Here is a 17,912-nt window from a genome sequence, read left to right as displayed (position 1 = left end):
TGATATGTTGATTTTTCTAGAAAGCATAAAACAACCTTAAAACAGTCTTTTTCTGACTCAAGAAATACAAGAAAAATGACTCTTACAGAAGCAAATTTAATTATAACTTTGCCTATCTCTACCTAGCCTCCTTTGCTGTCATTATAACATTCTTACATCTACATTTTTTTTTGCTGTTCTACACACACACACACACACACACACACACACACGCACACGATTTGTGATCAAGTGGTAATGACAAAAATAGGTACACATGATGTTATGATATGGTAACACTGAGTTGTTTTATAGTTGCTGTCTTCTCTGTATTTTCTGGAGTCTCTATTCTTTTTACTTGCTGGTGTCTTTGCATGAAACATCTCAGCTTGACATTTTCAAGTCACAGTTCTTACCACACACACTGTGACCCTGATAATACCAAGTTAAGGCAGAGTTAATAATTTATATGTAGCTACATTGTGTTGCCATTGTGCCTATATCTTTACAGACTTTAAATTATATGACAATGACTATACTATGTGTTTTTCCATCTGCCAGTGGCCAGATGCATTCATGATGTCTAGAGCATAATGTATTTCATGAATATTTGTTAAAGACCATTCTTCCTTGCCTCTCCTTAACTTTATTTTTTCCTTCCTTCCTTCCTTCACTCCCTTCTTCCTTCCCTCCCTTCTTCCTTCCCTCCTTCCTTCCATAACTTTTTTCTCTGTCATCTTTCTCCAAATGGGTTCATCTTCAGTGACTAATTGCATTAAATAATAAAACAGTAATTAGAAATAGTTATGAATGTTAATCTTTTCTTAATAGTAGAAATAGTAAATAATAGTAAAAAAGTTACTGAGCTCAAGGCCTTATGAAAATACTAATGAGATGAGGAGCACATACCACCAATGAAACTAGACTGTGAGTTAAAAGTCATCATTGGGCCATATTGGACTGTTTTATTTTCTTTTCCTTTTATTTATTTAGGAGAAAGAAAAACAAAACAGAATTGCAAATTCTCTAAGTCAGAATGTGACACTACTGGTTTTTAAACCTCTGTAGTATACATGTTCTCTTTTTGTGCATGAGATTATTATAAAGAGATTTATCCTCTTAAATATATTCTGATAATTTGAGCTAAACGATGCAATTAGATAAGAACATATTGTACATTTTTATATGGGTTTCATTTCTCCACTCTCTATTCAGATTATAGCTATTGTTTTAGTCTCTCTTCTTTTTTAACTGAAGAGATGACCATAAGGCAAGGAAGTAGGCAATGCACGGGCATTTGCCTTGAATCAATTGAAAGGTGTGTGTGTGTGTGTGTGTGTGTGGTTGTAGAATGATTGTAGTTTTAAAAAGGATTTTTGTCCTAACATATATAGAATGATTACCATGTCAAAACTTATATTTTCTAAACATTATTAAATATTAGAGGAGTATAATTATTTAAAATGCATATGTGATTTAGTATCTAATTAATGTAAGATAAAATTAAAGTGTTTTGGTGAATTTCACCAGTATAAGTTCTTGTTTTTTATTTTGATCTCAACTGATAGAGTCTAATGCAGTTTTCAAAAGTAATTTTGTGCAGTGTTTCATGCAAGTGTTTCAGATTGTTATATTTCCCTTTCTTTATATTTTTTGTAGCTTTAACACAAATATATGTTCATCCTTAATGTTAATGGTATGTTTCTAAAAGTATGTAAAAATAGAAAGTTCAGTTAATAAAAGGAATGTATAAAAATGCAAACACTTCTAATTTTTAGATACTGCTCTTAAGTAATACCTTTATAACTCCCTAATTATATTGGGCAATGCAAAACATATACAGTGAAACTTATAACTAAATAATTCATATAAACCTGTGAAAATAAACTATTTTAAAGCTTTTTTATTCTTTAGAGTTTTTATTTTAGCAGGAATACAAGATACAATTTTATATTGGTTTCTATTATGTGTAATTTTAAGTGTCATTTAAATTTTTCTATTCTATGTGACATAATTAAAGCTATAAAATATGGAACACCATGTATTTTCTGCTGTAATACAATTTCACTGTAATTTATTTTAAATATTTAAGTAGACTTTGTTTTATAGGGTAGTTTAAAATAAACAGCATTATGAAGCAGAAGATAATCAGAGATTTCTCACATATTCCCTCTTCCACCCATGTCTGGTCTTCCCAATTATTAACATCCCCTGCCAGAATGGCAACATTTGTTACAATTGATGAACCTATACTGACATTTCTTTATCATCTAAAGTACATAGTTCACATTAAGGTTCACTCTTGATATTATATATTATATGGGTTTGGACAAAGATCTGATGACAAGAATCTGCCATTATATCTTCTTCATTTTCCCTGTTCATCCTTGCCACCCTCCTAATCTCCTGGATACCTCTGATATTTTTACAGTTTCAGTAGTTCAGTCTTTTCCAGAATGGCATGTAGCTGAAATCAGTGTGCAGCCTGTTGGACTGTCTACTTTTATTTAATAATATGCATTAAAGTTTCTTCTACCTCTTTTCTCTGCTTAGTAATTCACTTCTTTTTAGTTCTGTTTTTACATTAATGTAAGTTTTAAATTACAAAAACCTTTATCTTCCTTGACTACAGTTATTGTGGCTGATTGATGATTGTAGACAAAAGGAAGAAAGAATACACAGATACAAGTTCTAAGTCACACACAAATTAGAAAAAATACATTGTTATTGATTTTTTTCTTCTTTATGTAAGCAGAAAATTTAGTGTAATTTTCTAATTATCAAATTAACTAAAATATTCTCAGTCTCTTGAAATTCTAAAATTCTGTTATTGCTTGACTTTCATCAGGTCTGCAAACTTATGGTATGCATAAAATTTGAGGGCCAGGCATGCACTTATATTTATCTATATCAGAAAGAGCAGTATTGTTCAAAGAACTGTCCACTGATTGGTGAACTTTAGAGACCTTTATGAATTGGTCACAGAAATTGAAAGTTCTCATTAAAAAAAATTCATAGGTATTTGACAGAAAAATGTTATGTTGATTCTTTTTTTTTTTCAACCGGCGATCAAACTCCGGTCCTTGAGTTTACGCAGCAGGAGGCGAAACCACTGAACTAAATCCCTGGCCCTATGTCGATTAATTCTAATGGCAATTAAATTGGATTTGAATGTCATATATCTTTGGTTTTGTTCATTTCTTTTAATGATATTTTATTGCATTTTACAAAAAGATTGTTCTGCAGTTGATTACAAAAGAAAACCGATTCCTCACAACAAATAGCTTTTGGAACATTTATGATTTAAAAATGAAGAAATCTCGCTGTGTCAAGTGAGGAAAAGAATTTCCCACATAATCTCTGTGGTGGCAAATCTCTAAAATGGCCTCTATTAATCCTCCAGTGCTATTATTCATAATTTTGTTTTCAAATGTTGCCTGAATTATGTAGCTCTTCTCTAACAAAACATGCTGTAGTGATGCCCTGCCATTCAGTAATAGTTTTAGAAAGGCTGGATTTTGTATTATCCATCCTCTTTCCTCATTTGATGTTCCTACACTGAAGCAAACTCTAATCTGAGTTTCCTTGGGAAGAGGTCTTCTTGAGTGTAGTATTATGTCACCACTTCATAGGAGAATTCATGGCAAAGATGTTAATTGAAATAATAAAGTGTTCTATATAGTTGACAACAGTATAGCTAAATATACTTATTTATTTTCTTTCTCCTTGAGATTGTTTTCTAGGTTTTATATTCATATATAAAGTAGTTATGGAAATCTCTAAAGAAATACTGCCAACCTTTTACTACATGGATTTTTGTTGGCAAAGCTGTCATTTATTAAAATATATCTCTCAGGCTGAGGATATAGCTCAGTGTTGCTGCGCCTTCCTGGCAAGCACAAGGTCCTAAGTTCTATCGCAGGTTCCGCGGAAAAAAAAATCAAACCAAAACAATTTGGGTTTGTGAGATGTGTCATATGATCCTCCAAATTGTATTAAATCTTTGTAATTGACTTATAAATTTAAATATATACTTATATATGGATAATTATATTTATACATTTTATATATATATATGAAAATATAAACACCCTCACACTAGAAAATTCTATGCTCCTTTTAGAACTGCATTATTATATTTGCTTAGGATATGAGCATGCTGTATCAAAAAATAGTTACTATTGATAACTATTAATTTGACTCTTATTTTCACATTGTGCTTCTGAAAGCATTACCATCTATATTTTATCTTATGATTGTGGAATATGCTTTTATAACTTACAAATATTTTATATCAGTTTTTAAATATAAACTACAAGTTGATTATAGGGTGATAGGACAAAATTGTGTCCATAGACTTCAACAGTGTGTCTGTTTACATTATTTGAATGGGTAATGTTTTCTGAGTAATTTTTTATCAAATATTTACGTCAGTAATATTTTGTTGCCCGCACAGCTCTTAGTAACCATAGGAACAGCTTGAACGGCTGAATAATGCCTGATGTGATACCTGAGTATTACCTTTGTGTGCTCAACTCTGAGACTTTATGGGCATCAAGAGTCTTCCAGCCCCAATTGATCATGTAAAATCTAGGAGGATGTTTAAGCCATCCGGTTCTAGTTTCATGCTACAGATTTTCATCAGAGAGTAAGAGAATTTATTAGTGTAGATGTAGTAGTTGGAAAGAAAATACTGAACACTGAGTTTTGGATATAATCTTCTTTTGAACCATTTCATTTGGAACAAAACTGGTTGCAACCAATTACTGTAATAGGAAATTATTTCCTTTACCATAAATATAGTGTTTCTTCCCTTTAGTTTCTTTCTTAAATTCAAACTTTATATTAATAAAAAAGAAATTCATACATTTATTTATTGTTTTTATTAGAGCAAAATATTATAAAGAGTATGAGAGTACAAACATATGGGGCAAAAAATAAATCATGGCAAATCTATAACAAATCACATATGTATCTATTAAATATTTTGAGAAAATACTTGGACAGTTGTAAAATACACTTAATAAATTATTACCTGAAAAACCTACATATAAAATTGAATATATAATGACCTCTTAATATTATAAAACATTTGAGAAGAAACTCTGTTGCTGGTAGAATTTTTCTGTTGTAGGGTGTTTTGATTCATTTTTCTTTTTGTATTTTCCAATAACTCTACATCAGTGGTCCTCAAATGGGTGATATTTCCTCCTGTGGACATTTGACACTCTGGGAACACATCGGGTGAGAATGTGTACTAGTATCCACAGTAGTAGCACCCCACGATGATGCCAAACAGCTCTCAGTGCACATGACAGGTCCCCTTACCTTCAATGCATCAAATGTTTATCTGGCCTGAATATCAATAATACCACAGTTGGAGATGTTGTACTCTGTACTACGTATGTATTTCATTTGAAACTTGAAGAAAAGGGATAGCATTAAAAAACACTAGAAAAAGATGCTTTCAATAATGTAATACACATATCAGATTTTTTTTTGCCAGCTATTTTGTGGGAAACTAACAATTGTGAATTCTTTAAGTGTAAGAAATTGGCCAAAGTGTAATAGCAAGCATATTAAATTCTTATTGTTTCTTTCATTCACTAGTATGGGATTTCGAACCTGAGCAACAAAAATCCAACTCTGCCTGCTGAATAGCTAAGGTTCTGCCTATAGTTAGTTATTTAAACCTAAATTTCTCCATGTGGAGCCATTTCTTGCAGTTGTTTTCTAAAGCCCTGGCTGGCTTATTTTGGATCTAAATTGAAGCATAAAGCTTTTTGTACCAATATTCGCATAAAGCTTTTTGAAACAAAAGAAATTGTGCCTGAATGAACTCTCATGCAAAAATACTTTTATTTTTTATCCTGGCAAAATTCCTAAGATTTAATGAAGTGAAACCATTAAAAAAAAAAAAAAGTCCAGTGTTGTGAGAACACAAAGACTATGTCTAAAAATAGCCCAGAAAGCTAACTACTTTGCTTTTCCATACAATAGCCAGACTTGAATGTTGCCCTTGCCTTGAACAAAAGAATCAGCCTCCTGCTTTCCACTGTGATTATAGATTTTTATAGCTATGGTCCCAAACTAACCAAATTTAATGGTGTTATTCTGAAGAAAGTTAATTTACTGCAATGAGGTTAGATTTTTGCCATCATAATTTTTTTAAAATATACTTTCACCATGGAGGAGTCCATGGCTGTTTTCAAGAAATGTAAATAACTAAAGGATATTGTCAGCAGTAATGAGTGTTGTCCAATGGTGCTGTCCTAAGTCACTAGCAAGGTGACCCTTGATCTTCTGAATAGCTATTAAGTGCTAGCACTACCTCTATGCCAGATATTGTGCTGGTATTTTGTATATTTTATGACTAATTTCCTTAGCACCCCTCTCAATAAGTGTTATTTTTCCAGCTTTAGTTACAAGGGTCTGAGTTCTAGGTCGTCACTCTTCTAAAGGAATGCTACTGAAAAGCCAGATTTAGAATTCATGATTGCCTGACTTCGAATCCATTATTCATGCCCTCATGTTCAGGTTCTGTTAGGCTTCAGGGGAGATTTAAAAAAATAGCTGTCCACATCCTCACCATGCTTGGAATAAAATCGAATCATCCCTAAGCAGCAAGACATAACTTAAAAAATAAAAGCTATCAAATGAGTATATTATAATCTTCAGCTCAAGTTTTGAGATTCTTGGTGGACTGATTTAATTTGGAAGCTTAATTTTCCAAGATTTTTATCACAATGAAATTATTTTTAAAAAGAGATTAAACCATCAATGTTTATTTAATTACCCAGTGACATTATCCTCCCTTGATCTAATCCTAGATAATTTAATGCAGAACCTATGTGCATCAGTTGTCATCACTTCCTTTTCTAGGACTCTGTCTGCACATACAGTTATGTTACAAGGCTGATAAAGATGTCTTCTTTATAGATTTTTTTCTTTGTAAATTTTTTTATTCTCTTTCTTTCTTATTTCTTTTTCATTCATTTGAAGTTGATCAGTGAGAGTACATAAGGTGGTGGTGGTGAATAGTCACAATCAATGAAATGTTTGAAAAAATAATCTAAACTTTTTTCATTAATAAGCAGTTGTGTTTATTTTAATAATTGAAATGTGTGTTAGATTTTCCTGTTTATTAGTTAAGTACATTAGCAAATGCATACTGTACAAAGAATCTCTGCTTTGCTTTCTGGATTTTCCAAGTTCTGTATCCTTAACACCAAATGGCTTGAATGAATACAAGTAAAGAACAAGGAATTGTTTTCAGTCCACCATGGTGTGCTCAGTGAAACAGAATGCTAATATGAACTATGAAGTCCTGTTTTGCTAAGGATAAAATACTTTTTCAAGGCTTTTGGAGTCGTAAAAGCAGTAAATAAAATAGATTTAGTTCATTTGGCTTTGCTTTTTAAATTTTTCTCATATACATTGCCCCAGTTGTATGTTTTACAATTGTATTTACTAAATATATTATAAATATATTGCATTTTTTTTTCACATTAAAGATTTCAAAATTAGCCAGGATTTAATTAGGTGTGCATTTTTTTCAGGCTCCCAGTTGCATTTTGATGAATTCTTTAGATATTCAATTAACATGTGAATGATTTGCATAAAGTGTGTTTATTCTCTATGGGCTATTGCAGAATCACTTGATAATTTCTTTGCTGTATTAATGGTTCAATTTACTACTTTACTAGTGGGAAATGAAACTGTGTAATTGGAAAGTGGTAAGATACTTTATAGCATATTAGTTTAGGATAATTATCAGCATGTTATATTATGCATTGAATTGCAATTGAGAGTAGAATGTTATAGTATTTAGGAGAAGTAACAACCAAAAATAGTTAAATTGTTATGGTAACTATTGACTTGCAATGAAAATGAGCATAATCATTGAAAGACATTTTTGTATTTTATAAACAGTGTGTTCCTTTTGATAACTATCCTTTTTCTTGTTTCTTTTTTATTTTTCATTTATTTTCTATTTTTTTATAATTTGCTGCTTGCCATTGAAGGAAGTAGAGGTTCGTATACAACTTCAGTGTTTCATATATTATTTTATATTTTATATAAATCCCTACATTGAAATTACTCATATATACTCAATTCACATTATTTTCCCCCTTAGGATGATTATTTCCGCACGTGGAGTCCAGGAAAACCCTTCGATCAGGGTAAGAATTTAATTATTTTAAAATAAAAATCTTTAAGTGGATAATTACTGTATTTTAAAAATTATACTTAACTGTTGGATTAGACTTTCAAAGGAGAATTTATATGAATGGAAACATGAAGTACTTATGTTTATTTCAGCAAAATATAGAAATGACCTAATTATCACTATTATGTAAGGGTATCTTTTATTTTTAGATACATGATTTATATTATTTATTTAGGCTTTTAAATGCTACCATAACCATTTTGTTACTTGATATAAATAACTTCGTCCAGTTTTCAAGTGCATTTCTTGAAAAATAGATTTATTGGTGCAAAATCTCAAAACAAACAGCTTTGCAGTCTCCTTTTCAGTTCATAAAAGGTTTCATTGAAAGTAGAGCATACTGGTAATTAGACTCAACTAAAGTCTTAACAAGAACCAAAAGAAAAAACTTTATACTAAAATTGGGACTCTCTCATCTCTGTACATACAGCTTTCAATTTTGGTTATTTCATCCTCAGAAGGATAAGCAGGGCTTATGGGTGAGAATGGAAATACTCCTACATGTAGAATGAAAATGGGAACATCAAACAATGCAATATACATAATACACAATATTCATAATTACATGAGTAAAGAAATTTGTATACTACATTCCATGATATTAGAGCTTGTGAATCTTCCTTTTAAGGTTTGAAACAAAAGAAAACTCTGGTTTACATAGGCTAAATAATATCCTTGCAAAGACAATACTCAATGAATCAGTACAAATTATGTATGTCAGTTTTCTGGTACTATAATAAAATACCTGAAATAAACAAGTTATAAGGGAAAAAGATTAATTTTGGCTTATGGTTCTGGATATTTCTGCCCAGGTTTGGTGACTCCTTTGCTTTAGTCATCTGCAAAAGTAATTATAACATGATGGGAGCACATGGAAGAGCAAACTACTTGCACTGTGATCCAGGAAGCAAATTAGAAGAAGGAGAGAGACTAGAATCCCAGTTACTTTAGGGAGCATGCGCACCATGTGTAAGGACCTCTGAAAAGGCCTGGCCTGTTTCCATAACCTCCGAATAGCACCCTGCCCTGTGGGAACTAAGCTTTAAACATATGGATCTTTGGGGGATATTCAACATCCGATTGTATCATTTTACAAACAGAAATCTTTTAAAAAATATTTAAGGAAATGATTGAATGGTAGAGTTATACTATATAACTCTGAAAGGAGCTTAGAATTATTGCTATTTCTACACATTTTTTGCTTAATATTTGGCAAAGATGTCACAAAAGCAAAACTGTATGAGCGAGAACCTAATTGCATAGACCTATACATGGACTGTCTTCAATGTCCATATTAGTCTGGAATCAGAAACAGTCATTCAAATCCAATCATCCTTTTAAAATTAGGTTCTTTCTTATATACTTCATGTTATTACAATATTATTGTATATTTTTATTTGTGAATACATAAAGTTGAATTCTAAAAGATCAGTCTTGACTTGTGTTACAAATAAGACATGCCAATACACTAAAAGACAGAGAATAGGAAAAAATAATGACATACAAACTGAGTTGTATTTATGCACTTTCTTGGGAAATACATTTTTATAATGAATCACGAACCTTGAAAACAAAAGTTATCTGTAAAATGGATGTTAACATTTAAATTTTCCCTACTCAGTCCATCCAGTTATGATAAAGATGCTTTGATTTTTACTTTCTCTGTTTGTGACAGTGTGTTGAATTCAACTCATCTCTCCTTTATTAAAGAAAAAAAAAGATTGCTGTAGGGGAGTGTCTTAATCACTTTCTTGTGGCTGGGACACAATACCAGATATCAACAAATTAAAGTAGCAAAATGGTATTTTGGCTCACAGTTTCCAGAAGTTCCAGACATAGTGAGATAGCTCCAAGGAAGGGTGGCGTGGCAGAAATACATGGTGGAGGAGAGCTGCTTTTGGCAAGGCAGAAAAGAAGTGGAGAGTCAAGGGAGGAGGCAAGAAGAGAGATATAACCCTGCAGGCCATTCCCCCAGTGACCTACCTCTTCCACTCACACCTCACCTACACAGAGCAAGTTGGCTGTAATCCTGGTCATACGATAATATTCCAAGACCCCCACCTGTGACCAAATGTGAAAAAATAATTTTGACTTGAATTACCAATCAGCCATGCCAATAGACTAAAACACAGGAAATGAAAATAAAATGACACAAAGACTATTATCAGTTTATGAACTTTATTGGGGAATGAATTTTTATGATGGAATCATAAACCTTAAGAACTAAGTTATTTGTGAAATGGATGTTAACATTTAAATTTATAATAATTGGTGCATGCAGTTATAATAAAGATGCTTTGATTTCTACTTTCTGTTTGTGACATTGTGTTGAATTGTAACTCATGTGTAATTTAAAAAACAAAAAGACAAGATTTCTATAAAGCAGCATACCATATCCAAATATACTATAAGACACATTTCCTTGAATTTTCAAAGATTTATAAGCTGCAAATTTGATAAGTACATCATATTTATTAGACAAAGAGAAGCTTAGGATACAATGACAACTAATATTCATGAAGAATTATAATATTGAGTCTATTTTATTCCATCTATCTATCTATCTAGACATATGTTTATTTAATCTTGACGGTAGTCCTACAAGGTAGATGATGAAATTGAGGTATCGAGAAGGTTGTTTTTGCCCGGGTGATACACCTACCAAATGACAGTCAAGATATGAGTTTATAAAATCTGAAAACTGAAGCCCACCTCCTAATACTACAATACTACTAACACTCATATGATAGAACTAAAAAATTGCCTTATCTTATAATATATATATGTTTAATATATTAAATTTAAATATATTAAAAAATATATTTAGTAAGGCATTCATATATACATAAATATATAAATATGATATATATCACATATTAATCATTTAAGTTATCTTTCTTACTGGGATCTGTGTGACATTTTCATACATACATTTTCATACTTGCATAATCTCACAAAGATTATCCTTTAAAATGAAATAAATATTTTTTGAACAAACAATAGAGATGGAGCTATTAGCTTTATTTCTGTGTGTTAAAATAGTATTTTGTAGCCAATCAGACCTTGGATTTTGATTTTATATGTATGCCTCATAAAGATAGGAGAAAATGTTATATAAAAATAGAAAAAAATAAATCAAGACTTTTCTACTGGATTTTGGATTTGAATTAACCAACCTATGTATATATAGATAGCATTAAGAAATCAGCAAAAAATTTTTGTTATCATAAATCTCTCAATGACTGTAGTGTTAATTTTAATATGTTTCTTGTACTTTCAGATGATAGAATCTTCCTTTAAGTATCTGCAAACTTTGTTTTGGTAAAATCAATTAATTGTCCCTATGTACCTTATTTCATTTCCAGTATAGCTGTAACAAATTTAATCTGATTTAAGCTTCTATTCATCAATCATGTCACATCCAGTTTGAATATTTGGAGGGTTAACTGAAATCATAAACATTGGAAAACTATGATGATTTCAAGCATTTAAGTTAGACCATTTTGGTTATTGAAATTCTGCTGCAAAATAAAAGAAGGTACATTGATGCCAAAAATAAATTGCTTTGAATTTCTCCAAATTGAATTGTCTCTGCTGTTATTTCTCTTCATTACCATGGTTAATCATGAGTTGACAAACAGAAACCAACTAAAAAATGGTTTTAATGAGGACATGCATCTCCTTGAATAAGGCACAAACATTATATGTTTTATATGACAAATAAATTAAAGGATAAAATTCATAAATGAACCCAAAGTGGTATATGATACAGATTTTGATTTAATAAATCCTTGGGTAAATATGCTGTACTTTTTAGAGAGAAATATTCACTTCTTTTTTTTTTTCCCTCTTCACTGTTAACCTTGCTTTACTTCAGGGTACAGATTAATTAGGATGAGTAACAGAAAGGTCATTACAATTTGATCACCGACTCTTAAGGATTATGTAGAGAATCTGTTTAGAATAAATACTATATCTGCCAGTAAAACTTTTTATTCAGAAGTTAATTTTTCCCAGCATATGACAGCTATCTAGATGTGGTGAGATGAGCTAGATGGAAGGAAACAAAATACATTTTCATCATATCCCTTGTTTCACTATCCAAACAAGCTTGGGGTTGCTCCACATGATAGCTATCTGATAATGAATAATAATTAATAGATTAATAATTAAAAACTGGATTTTAAAAGGTCTAGGTATTTTAGATAAAAGCAGTTTCATGTTATTGGTGTGTTTTCCTTGTTCTTGCCAATTTATGAGGATATGGAATTAGGGATAAGAAATGTAGCTGTGACTTAGAAGAGCAACCTTTGGTCTCTTTGCGGTACTTTCATCATGTCCTGTCTTCCTAAATCAGTTCCTCTCTGAAATGGCAAACTGACTACTACTGATCCATTAGATTGCACTTAATTCAACAAAAGTTCATGAAGAGGAGGTAGGTGAGGAAATCATTCTTCAACTCAAGTTGTGAAAATCCAGCCAGAAAGACACCTGTAAACAATTAACCTTGTATCTAAATGAGCCATTCCTTCAGGGATTGAGAGGAGTGGATATGAAAAAAGAGTCCTTGATGAAAAGACTGATATATGCTTATCCATATACTTTTTCATTGTTTTTTGTCTCTTCAAGATAAATTCTTAATCTGATTCCCATTTTTTTCCATCTATTTGCAGAATGTCTTAGATATAACAGTCGCAGCCTGGCGTGTCCCTTTGAAACTAACCTCTGTTACAAAGCAAAAGTAGTTGAGATTTGATCTGAAGCTTTTGTTCCCTTCAGTGAATAAAGCTGCTCAGTGCATTGTAATATAGTGTTTGAGGACATGTACCCAGAATTTATCTTCTCCTTCTTAAATCATAGTTTCATACTAAGGTATAAGTGCCACATTAAGGCACATTCTGTAGATTAGTCAAAGTAGGAATTGCTTCTCTCTCAGATACTTTTTTAAAAAATTTAATTAGTGTGATGTTTTTCATGTTCTTAGTTGGCATTTATGGATGGTACTCTGGAACAAAAGATATGCCTTATTCATGATTCACAATAGAGGCATGGTTGTATAGTAATACTGCTTTGTTTAAGAGGTTGGCAACTTTTGACATCTTTGTAATGGAAAAATTAATGTCCTTGGGATTGAAGTTCAGTGAGAAAAATATGTAAAGATGATTACATTGATAAAGTATTTCCTAAAAGTACTTTAATACCTTTAAAATGTATTATCTGAATTGTTTTATATCTGTACATAGGTTTGTAAGAAAGAAAATTATAATTATTTCTTTTTTAATTGTGAATCAAATTTATAGATAAGGGATTGGTACTTTGAACTTTTTCATTGATTTAAGAAACTACAATTTATGTCAAACCTTGTTAATCAAGCATAGTCAGTAATAAGTATTATAAAGATTGAAAAATCCACACATATAAAGTCATATTCTTATGGGATTCTTCCACTGGTTAAGGAAGAGATTCCCATTCTTGCTGTACCTGAGAATTATTGCACTCATTTAAAAAGCACACTTATTTAAATTTTATCCTTGAGTATTTTAATTTCATTTACCTGAGGCAGAGTTTGGGCATTCAGTCTGTGTTTATAGTTGTGCTTGTTTTTGGTTTGCTTCCATTTTTTATTCTTTAAGGAACTGCTTTAGAATATATAAAACAAAATTTCTATCATTTTGACCATCTTCAAATGTACACTTGAGTGGCATTTAGTACATTCTCATTGTTATGTAATAATTAACTATTCATCTCCAGAACTCCTTCCATCTTCCCAGTAATGAATATTTTTATTTTACAAATATGAAAATTAACCTGGTTCATCAATTTGATTGGCTTGAGAGATGGCTAATGAAGCATACTTTTGGGTAGGAGTGGGTGGGTCATGGAGGCATGGCCTTGGCTGTCATATCTGATCCCTGGTCCTTTGCTCTTGGGTTCTGTTATCTTGGTTGGTTTCTGGCCATGATTAGGTGAGCAACATTCTTTACCCAAGATTTTTAGCATGTATCTGCTTTGGAGTAAGTAGAACGTTGACTGACTGGACTGTCTAAAAAATAAACCGCATGTCCTTTATTGCATGAGTGTCAGGCAGGTTGTTCCAGTGATAGGGGAGCTGCCTAATATGGAGAACTGGCATCAGTAGGTGCAGTCATTAGTATGAGTATATCTGACCATGTTGTTGAGAAGCCATTGTAACTGGTTTGAGATGAAGTTTGGAAAAGTTTGAAAGTGCTGTCCAGAGAACCCCTAGATTATTATAAGAAGAGGTTGATGGGCAATTCTGGTCACAGGTCAAAATATCAGAATGCTGATAGGAATGAGGACAGTAAAAGGCATTCTCACACTCATTTTAATAGGGAACAAGGGACTCTATTGGTAATTGAACTAGACTTCATGGCAGTTAAACTCTGGAAAACCATTTGTTCGTATTTTGTACATGCCCTGAGACTTAGTGGGTTAAGGTTTATAGAATAATTTATCTGGCATAGGAGATTTCTACGTCATCCAACATTTAGTCTGTAGCATGAGTACTGATGGTTGCTTTTGGTCAGATATATGATAAAAATTGTGAGCAAAAAGCAGATCATAAGTATTTTTAGAGCATATATTTTGGTCCCGAACTATCTATGTGTAATGTTGGGCCCAAAAGGAGTGTGGTTACAAAAGAGAATAGCACCATTAAAATGATATCAAGTACTTTGAACAAGGGCAAGAGGAAAAATACCTTGAGGTCATCTCAAGAATAAGCAAGTTTTCACCCATTGCAGGCTCAAGGTTAGACAAGTGTAAATCCTTCATTTGAGAAGAAAACATATGGAACAGTGGCTTGAGAAGGGCCTCCTAGACTATTTTTTCCCCAGGATTTATTTCACCATGCTCATTCATCCATACCCTCAGAGATATCAATAGCCATGGTCTAAAAGACTACTGTAACTAAAAGACTACTGGAACTGATGGCTGATTCTGGCACTGTCCATGTGATGCTGGCTTTGCTGGTATGCAGGTTGTAAGAGTTGTGTAGTCTTGGAGCCTTACACCCAAAGGCCAGGAAATATGGCCCTGTGAGAGGGAGGGTGAAGCTATGGAAATTAAGTTGAAGAAGCAAGGGAGATACCAGGAAGTTGGAAGTGCTAGAAAAGGGAAATGTCTGCTGAGGAAAGCCTCAAGGAGTGAGCAGAACCAACCCAATAAAGAGGCCATGTGGGGTACAAACAGTAAAGCCACAGGGATGGGTTCAAATCTTCTGTGAACTCACATCCAACATCTGTGTCCCAGATGCTAGACACAGAGCTACATGAGTTAATGTTTGCCCTGCTTGGTTTTGGTCTTGTTTTAGTCCTACTCTTTTTTAAAACACGGTATATCCACCTCTGTATATCCCTAATATGTAAATTGCTTTCTGAAATTTTGGATGTTTACGTTCTCCTTGAATCTCAGAGGAAACTGTAGACTTGGACATTTGAGAAATCCTAGAACTACTGAAACTTTGGGAAGAGAATTAGTGCATTTTTGGTTGTATTCAGGAGAATTTTGTCATGTTAGCCAGAAATATGACCATGTGAAAGAGATGTGTTTGTGTGTCAAGTAGACAACAATGTGGAATGTGACAGGCTAGATAGTCAAATTGATTGGCTTGAGAGATTCTAAGAGATTCATAAAGTGCAATTCTGACTGTGTCTTTGTGAGTCATAGAGGAATGACTTTGGCTACAATATCTGGTCCTTGGCCCCTTCCTCTGTGTGTTGTTTCCCTGCTCTGGCAGGAAATAACCAATAAGTAGCCACCAGTAAGTGAGAAGCGTTCCTGCATTAGTTCCTTCTGCCATGAAAATTCTGCTTTGGAGCTTGTTAACCATGATCTGAATCCTCCGAAGATATCAGCCAAATAAATGTCTCCTTTAAATTGTAGGCGTCAGGTAGTTTGCCCAAGTGACCAACATGCTGACTAATACAGTGCATATAGAATTTCAGTCTGTAAATATTCTCTTTTCCACCTTCTTTTAAAAAACTTTGACAACCACCATTCTGCTTCTTGTTTCATGAATTTGACTTTGCTATATATTTTATAAGTGAAATTATACAATATTTGTCTTTTGGTGACTGGCTTATTTTACCTAACATTATGTCCTCAAGGGTCATTGACATTGTGCGAATCAGAATTTCTTTCCTTTGTAAGGCTAGATAACATTTTTTGTATTTATCTATTCATCCATCAATGCTTGAGTTGCTGCCACCTTTTCACTATTTTAAACATGAGTATATCAATATATTTAATAGCTTCTTTCACTTGATTTGGGCAGATATACACAGAGTGGAAATGCTGGATCTGGTAAATCTGTTTATTTGAGGAACTTCCATATTACTCTCCATAGCAGCTATACTGTGTTACAGTTGTGGACATCGATGTAAGGAAATATTCCAATTTTTCTACCTACCCACCAAAGAATGTGGTTTATTAGCTGATTTTAAATAAATTCATTCTAACAGGTATGAATATTTTTGCATTTTACACTACAGCTTAGAATCATAGGATGTTGCCACAAATTATTGAAATCTTGCTTTTTGGTCATTCTGTTTTATAGTAGAGAGTTTTGTATCAAAAGAATTGTACTTTTTTTCAGGAATTTTTAAGTAACTTTCATTTTTTCCACATCTGGTACCAGAAGCAAGTATCAAAAGGCACTGAGAATGGTGGTAAGAGGCAAGAAATAGCCTAAAGTTAAAATTATTCCTTCCATTGTATCAAGACTTCCTATACACCTGTTGTTTTATAGGAGTAATTTTACTAACCTTAAAAAGTAGATACATTCTTTTTTGTACAGATGATACTTAACTTGATAGTGATTAAGATAACAAAGCTAATTAGTGGTGCAAGTGGTGCTTCGGATCAGTGAATTTGAATTTCATTTACACTTTTATTATGAAATATTGCAAAATTTTAGTCATATTTTCAACTAAATCATTTTTAATGAAAGGGGCATAAATTTGAAGAGATGAACACAATTAGCTAAAGGGTCAATCATCTGATGTACATTTCAACATATTTAGAATTTTTCTCCTGTAGAGGAAATGAAGTATTTGTAACTTGTATTTTACATTTTGGAATATGTTTTGTATAATTATTTTCTTAAGCATATGAATAGGTGGAGTGGGGTATATTTACATTTTTGGGGAATAATTTACACTACACATATAAAGCAAAAAATGTTTTCAGGATTTATGAAAACTCCCTGCATAATACATCCTCAGAAGTTACTTCTCATTGAAGTATTCTGATCCACAGTTCTAACCCCATTTCCTCATATGTGACATAGAAAAGAAGAACATATGCTCTTAAAATAGAAAATACTGGTATTGAATCTTAGAAGTGCCTGTATCCCATCCATGATAGGAGAAACGCTTGCCTCTATATTCTGATTTTTAAAAATGATTTCTGGATAAGTTGAAGTCATGTGATAATGCTCTACTTAAAATTAAGATTTTGGATTAACTTTTGCTGCAAGTGAATATTTTATACCAAGTTTTATTTTAAAAATACCCACTTCAAAATACATCCAGTTCAAACTATTTTCATTTACACTCCTGCTCCAATCAAATTTTGTCTACATATGAGATAAATTATATACTCTGGATTTGAATTCTGAAATCCTCATTGATTTCTTTCTGTTATTTTATGTATCACTTACTAAATAAAAGGTGTTTGTGCT

General features: G+C 32.2%; 1 protein-coding gene across 2 annotated transcripts in view; it reads left to right on the top strand.

Annotated features, from left to right (window-relative positions):
* Positions 1-17,912, top strand: part of Spock3 (SPARC (osteonectin), cwcv and kazal like domains proteoglycan 3) — a 384,839-nt gene that overhangs the window by 140,838 nt on the left and 226,089 nt on the right. For both annotated transcript variants that reach the window (XM_087216994.1, XM_004874610.4), the window contains one exon: positions 8,117-8,162. In XM_087216994.1, the coding sequence (XP_087073120.1) occupies positions 8,117-8,162 (46 nt within the window). The remainder of the gene's footprint in view (positions 1-8,116; positions 8,163-17,912) is intronic.

Source organism: Heterocephalus glaber, unplaced genomic scaffold (assembly GCF_053883595.1).
Source record: "Heterocephalus glaber isolate CG9 unplaced genomic scaffold, H.glaber_assembly_v1.0 deba00001461, whole genome shotgun sequence".
In the NCBI taxonomy this organism is placed as follows: domain Eukaryota; kingdom Metazoa; phylum Chordata; class Mammalia; order Rodentia; family Bathyergidae; genus Heterocephalus; species Heterocephalus glaber.
The sequence above is the reverse complement of the archived record's forward strand: the minus strand, read 5'-3'. Positions and strand labels throughout refer to the sequence as shown.